This window comes from Plasmodium brasilianum, chromosome 1 (assembly GCF_023973825.1).
Source record: "Plasmodium brasilianum strain Bolivian I chromosome 1, whole genome shotgun sequence".
Taxonomy (NCBI): Eukaryota; Apicomplexa; class Aconoidasida; order Haemosporida; family Plasmodiidae; genus Plasmodium; species Plasmodium brasilianum.
In genome coordinates this window covers 1,379,114-1,386,908 of record NC_090114.1, presented here as the reverse complement: position 1 = coordinate 1,386,908, position 7,795 = coordinate 1,379,114, and the positions used below count along the sequence as shown (strand labels likewise).

Genomic DNA, 7,795 nt, shown 5'->3' with positions numbered 1-7,795 from the left:
AACCCTAAACCCTAAACCCTGAACCCTAAACCCTAAACCCTAAACCCCTAAACCTAAACCCTGAACCCTGAACCCTGAACCCTAAACCCTGAACCCTAAACCCTGAACCCTAAACCCTAAACCCTGAACCCTAAACCCCTGAACCCTGAACCTGAACCCTAAACCCTAAACCCTAAACCCCTAAACCTAAACCCTGAACCCTGAACCCTGAACCCTAAACCCTGAACCCTAAACCCTGAACCCTAACCCCTAAACCCTGAACCCTAAACCCCTGAACCCTGAACCCTACACAATTTTATTAAAGATTTTTCTTCATTACTTGTAAAGCTCACATATTTTTTTTTTTCGTTAGTTTATAATATTTTTATCAATGCTTTAATGTATTTTACAGAACCCATTTCTCCATCGATTTACAAGTTATTTTCTTACATAATATAAAATAGATAATAATTTAATCTTAAGGTATATTGAAGTGCCACTATAATATGTATATATAATTCCTTATATCAATTTCAAAATTCATAATTTTATGTTATTTTATTTTTGTTTTATTCTGTTAATTATATCATCATGTTCTAATAGAAAAATTATTAGAAAAAAAATTGTATATATCAAAAATTTTGTTTTTAGCTTTATTTCTAATAACTTACTGTTAAAATATTTGAATTAAAATTAAAGGCACTTAAAGGTAAAACAACATAATAAAATTATATTAATAAAGAAAATACACTAATATGGAATTAATATTTTTTAAGAAATTTTAATTACAGTTTGAAATGTTCATATGTTTTCTCATAAATTTAAAAATAAAAAGAAACTGTTTAATTCTATAAGCCACCCTAATTATAGCAGTATAACTACATATAAAAATATGTATAGTTAAAACTAAGAAATACCTTTCTAATAAAAAAAAATTATGGTTACTATTATTTATATGAAAAATTACTTTTATAAAATACAAGAAAAAAAAATTATTTTTCAAAGTATACCACTGTTCAAATACTAATTAAATGTTATACCATTAAATGATATAAAGAACAAATATAATTTAAACTTAGATAAACGAAATACATATAAATCTAAAAAAAGGTAAAGGATTCTTATTTAAGAACTGAAGCTAAAATCAACATCATAACTATTTTACGTTGAGTTCATTAGAATTTTATTATGTAAAAAACTCTTTCCATTTGCCGTTTCTACGTTGTTTGCACTTGTTTGACTTTTTCCCCCCCCCTATAACTTTTTTGTTTGTTTAAGTAGAATATAATATATTCCCTTCAATATGTTCTATAAACCAAATTGGATGCCAAATATATATATATTGCATGTTTTCTATTACACATATTCGTCTATGTTGCACTTCACTTATATGGTATGAAAATCTGTATTTTTGAAATTATGTACAAAAAGTATTTATAACTTTTTCCTGTTCAGTTACCTATAATATATCTTATTTTTATTCACATTTATTAGTCTGGTACTTTGTTTTCTCTAGTATTCATACGTGTTATTATTTATTTTGTAACTCTTTTTTATAAAACAATATCAACAACTCCTTATAGAAAGTAACATTACGTTTACCCCATTATTTCAACTTAGTTCACATATCAGGAACACATTTTTTATGAATATGGTTTATTAGATAAAAGACGCGTTCCTTTTCTCTTCTGTTTCTCAATACTCAATATCAAAGATTTTCAATCTTTATATACTAATTATGAACTCATTTTAATCCAAGTTTTTCCTATGGTATCCTATCTTACTGTTAGTAAAGATATTTTAGTTCTGAATCCCATTTATACTTCTTAATCATTTTTTCTTTAATTTTACCGTATTTCTTTCCATATTTATTAATCCATTTTTCATCAACATCTTTCATATAATGTGATCATCAATGCATTTTACATATTTTATGATAATCATCATAATCATACATAGACAGTGCATCAAGCAAAGTAGTTTTAGCATCTATTTTCATATTTGCTTTATATGGTATACCTTTACATCTTAAGTTTTTCAAATGATTAGTCCGTCTCAAAAAATCAGTTTCAAGTTGAGCATCTTTTTTCTTTCCTAAATATAATAACATTTCATTGTTCTCTGTCGAAAAACATTTTTTCGAATTCAAATTTTTACAATTTTTTGATTTTTTTGTTTCCGAAATTTTTTTTTTTAAATGACGCTTTTTCACATTTCTTTTATTGCCATCACACTTACAAGCTGGAATCTTCGTTTTCACAGTAGTAATCTAAATAAATATTAAAAATAAAATTTATATATCATGTTATTTCAGTTTTCAAATAGAATTAAAAATTTTTAATTCATTTATAAGAATAATTTAATCTTACCCTTTCACAGTTTCCACTAGGTGAACTGGCAGTACATAAATATGGATACACACACCAATGCAAAGAGTAATTTTGTTTTCATCTTTAATAATATATAGATTTATTTTATATCTCTTAAATTTAAGGAAAATATATTACAAAAGCACATATTATAAAATAATAGAAGGAAAAAATTGAAAAGAGTTTATAAAAAATATACCTCAATAAAATTAAAAATTTGAATTTTATTAAGCATTAATTTAGTGAAAACATATAATTTCCCTTGAAAAACACCATTATAATTATATGTTATTATATATTTTTTTTGTACCTGTAACTTATAATAATGTTAATAGTATTTAACAATTTTTTTTTGTTTATAAAACATTTAATTTTAAAATATAACTGAGATTAATCTAAAGCGAAGTGATATAAAAAACTTACAGAGTAACAATATGTTTCCATTTGTCCTTTTTTTACATAAATATATTTCAAGTTAAATGTTTTTATAAATACATTTAGTATTACTCATTTTTATATTCCTATGATTTATTATTTTTTTTTTTTTGAAATATTGTGGCTTATGTATTTACGCATTTTAAATATGATATAAAAATTAAATAATAAAAAAATTTAATAATAAATAATTCAATTATAAAACTTAAACTTTTATTAAGTAAATACTTAAATAACGATTATATATTGAAATTATAAAAAGTTAAAAAAAATTTAATATTTAAAATGAAATAATTTTTTTACTCTTTTTTTTTATATTTTTATTTATATAATTACACATTTTTTCCTGATTTCTTTTCGTATTTTTATTTATATTAGACTTTTTCCTTTAACTTTTTTTTGTATTTTTATATATATAATTTTATACTTTTCATTTTATTATATAATATTGCTTGCTGTTGTTTTTGCTTATTTTTTATTTTATTTAAAATAATTAAGGTCACTAGAACATATTCAAATCAATATCCTTATTTCAACATATTTTGGTTTAATTAAAAGAAAAATTATCCGTGTATTTTTAGTATTTTATTTTTTGATTAAAAAATTTTGTTATTAAAAAATAATAAAAATTATGGAGAAAAATTGTGGACGAAAATATTAATTATTTCATAGTTTTTAATGAATGCGAATGCTTTTAAAATAAAATGGAACCATATTATAATTTACATATATTATTCTTTATTAATATATATTTATTATTTAACTTGAGCATTATTTGATGTAATTAATAATCCTAAAAAAATGAAGGAAAAGTGTTTTTTATTTATAAATATATTATAAGGATTACAATTTGAAATTTTTTTTATATATTTTTTTGGAATGATATTAAAATTTTAAAAATAATATGACTGAAAATGAACACTATTCACATTTAGAAGTAAATACTACTGTGGGAACCCTATTATATTTAAAAGAATGTACATTTGTTCTAAAGAATTAAACATATGAAAATGTATGGCGTAAGCAAATATTAATGCGTCAGAAAATATTTTAATATATACATAGTATTATATTCTATTTAGAAGATATAATATATATTCTAGTTATATTCTATTATAATAAGAATACGTATGTATATCTCCTAAAATAAATATATTTTTATAATATATTCTTAAAACTATAGCGGCATTTCTTAGTATTAAGTATATCCATACAGAGACAGTTAAAATGTTATATATATAATACTAAAAATATTACTATCATAAATTATCTCCTAATTTATTGTGTAATTATTTTTAGTATCAGAAATTTTACTAATAGGTTTAATATACTCATAGCTTTAATATAAACGTATCTTTCAAAAATCTTATCGAAAAAGAAATTTCCATTTGCATAATTACACACTTCTGTACACTTTAATTTGAATGTTCTATTCATCGTTAAAAGGAGATATAAAATTATTCCACAGTGTAATTATGTATACATATATGTCATAATTTTATTCGGTATTTGGGTAATACATAAAGATGAACTATCTTTTTATATACATCAAAAAACTCTGTTAATGTAAAATAAAATAAAATGGTTCAAATGATATGTCCATCCTAATAATTGTAGCCGTTATCACATTTTTAATACTTTTTCAAAATGTAATATAAAAGGCGCATTTTAAAATGTTAATATTTCTTTTTGTTCTTTGATATCTTAAATTTATTATAATTAAAATATAAAATAATGTTATAATATATGCATGACTAGTATCATTATTGCATTGTACTATGTAACATTTGGATTAGGAATAGGTAGTCTAAGTAGAAATAAAAACAAAAAAAAGAAAGAACTTGGTTTACTATTAATAAATGGTGCATATTACTATTTTAAAACTACTAAAATTCATGAAAATGCATACTATAATTAGGTTTCCTAGAAAAAAAAAGAAATCGAAAAAAGTATATACAAACATAAATATTCGAATAAATTTAAGAAAACTAAGGAAAAAAGGGCAAAGAAAAGTGATATTAATATACACGTAGAAGTATTAGAACAATGTATGAATGAACAATAGAAAGTGGTTAATGTATATTTCTTAGAAATATTCAATAGAATGTTTATAAAAAAAGAAAGCAAAACAACTAATATTAAGGAAGAAATTGAACCAGTATTGAATGTGGAAAATTAATCATATAATAATAATATATTAAGCAGACAAAGTTATTTAGGGAGTAAAACATATAAAAGATTATAGATGAATATTACATTAGAGGTAAAATAAGAATCTATTCATAATTTAAAATTTAAATGAATAAATGAAATAAAACAATATATAGATATGATAGTGGATTCAAGAACATTGGATATGGTAATTTCAACTGTAATAAATCCTATAATAGAAATAAAAAAAAGTACATTCATACAATGACTGGTTAAGTACAAATTCATGTTAGAACAGTGTATTTAATAAGAAAACTTTAAGAAACTTAATAAAGAATATGATATATATATATTAATGAAGATGTAAAAACTTGTTAAAAACAATTATGCAGCACTTAGGAGTTAAAAAAGTTTTCGAAGAATACTATAAGTGACTAAGGAAAATACTTACAGAAAAATTATTGCTATTGATATGTATGATGGTATTATTGGAATGCATATATGATGAATACAATATTACACAGATACACTTTTTAGGTTTGTTTTTCAAAAACATAAAGAGAATTGAATATATCGATAAAAATTCAAATCCTTCATATACTATGGAGGAATTAAAAGAATCACATTAGAAATAGTGTAAACAAGAAATTTTAGGAACATAAAGTTTAAGAAACCATTGAATATGCAAATAGAAGTTTGATTAGTTATAATGATGATTAAGAATTAATTTAATTTAAACATAAAAATTTTCTTAATATAAAAAAAATTATAAGAGGAAATACTATTTAGGAGGAAGAGAAATGTATACCAAAGACATTATCAGAATAAAATATGCAAATGTAAATAATAGATAGAACTAATGAAATAAGTTAACTACATATTGTTCCTGATAAAGAAAAAAAAAATATATATGAAGACAGAATTTAAAAGAAAAATTATAAATAATTATATATGGATCATAATGAATAGAAAAAAAGACAGGAATACAGAAGATTTAGTATATATCAATAATAGATTGTTCATCTTCAGGATATAAAAAAGAAATGAATGTAAAAATTATACAACATATGAATCTACTTCAAGGGAGTTACCCAGAATTAATTACGATTTCTAATCGATATTATATAACGCATTTGTACGACTATACTAATATTTATATTTATGTAACAACAGTTCGGGAGAAAATGGAAAAATATGATACACAGAAAAATAAAAATAAAAAAGTAAAAGAAAAAAGAACTAATAAACCAATTGAGTATATATATGTACAAACTTCTTTTTTTTTTTTTTTGAGAAATCATTATAATTATAAGTCAAACAAATAATTATAATAATACACAGCGTTAAAAAATGTTTGTTTCTTTTTTGTGTTTATTAGTTTTAAAATTGTTTTTGATTTTGCTATTTGTTAGATTTATGATAATATTGTTAAAATATTTCTTTTTTTTTTGAATTATTGAATTTTTTTGCTTTATCTCTTATACATTTTATTTTTCTGCAATCCTGAAACAATGCATACCTTTAATTCATGCTTAAATAAATCGTATAATATCCATAAAGTTCATGTTAATATATTATAACGATAAAAAATATAGTTATATATTAATGAACAGGTTTCGATTTATTGGATTGCATTAGTCAATATCCATTATTATAGTTTCTCTTTTTGGATAAAATGCATGTAGAACTTTATTTATACTGAGCATTATAATGTTTTGCGAATAAATAAATTTATAAACACATTTATCCTTTTTCTACTACAATTACATTATAGTTCATTTAATTCTATTTTACAAAAACTACTTAAATATGTATGATATACTTAATAATAAAAAAAAGATAAGAACTTTTATTAATGAAAGTAATGACGAAAATAATATTCAACCACTATAACCCTGATAATAATATATATAATACGACTATCTTTATTTTAATTTATTTTATTCTTTTTATTAAATTATATTATATTAATATTTCTTATAAATATATATAATTAAAAAAACAAAAATTAAGTAGAATATTATAAAATCATTTCATTTAGAAATTGTATTATGAATTTAAGATGGAAGTTATAATTTTCAAAAATTATCATTCAAAAATAAAAAATATTTGTATTTACCTTTAGTATATATAATTCTTCTTAGATTAAGATGTACATGTTGATTAGTTATTTTAAATATATTATAAACTATAAAAATTTGTAAGTTCCTATAAAACAGATAATCCGTCTACTATAGTTAACAAAACACAAAATATTGTGTAAATTATATTTTTTTCATCCATTTCAACTCTTATTACGTTATAATAATTAATGCATTATCAGTAATTACCATTTTTTCCAAAATATAATGTTTTTAAAATTATAATTCATACTAATATATCATTAAAATTAGTAATTAACTTTTTAATGTATAGAACAGTGTTATATCTATATTCTCGAAAATCCATATTCCATATAAATGCAATGTTTCAAAATACTAAGTTATTATATCTATTAATTTCTATTTTAGTATGAAAAAAGGTTTTAAAAAAATTATTTATTTACTATATTAAATAAATAATATATATATATTAAATATTTAATAATCAGGTCGAATTCTATTATTTTCCTAAGGTTAATATTTTATAAATATCAATATTTTTTAAATTTTTATAATATATTTTCAAACTTATTTTTCTTAGTCTGTGTAGTAAAATTCACTATAGTTATATACATTTTATTATGATTTTACGAAAATAATGAAAAATAATAAAAAAAACAAATTAAATACGTTAATATAGTATACAGTATCATTAGGAGTATATTATATTATTGTTAATTTATTCATAATGTATATATTTCAGTAAGAAATATCTATAAC

At 20.8% G+C, this 7,795-nt stretch overlaps 1 protein-coding gene across 1 annotated transcript; it reads right to left on the bottom strand.

Annotated features, from left to right (window-relative positions):
* Positions 1–1,891: 1,891 nt before the first annotated feature.
* MKS88_000582 (uncharacterized protein) lies at positions 1,892–2,583 on the bottom strand (the record flags this gene model as incomplete). The annotated part of the gene is made up of 2 exons (XM_067216984.1): positions 1,892–2,248; positions 2,548–2,583. The coding sequence occupies 2 exons, from the start codon at positions 2,581–2,583 to the stop codon at positions 1,892–1,894; spliced, it is 393 nt and encodes a 130-aa protein (XP_067075817.1).
* Between the last annotated feature and the right edge of the window lie 5,212 nt (positions 2,584–7,795).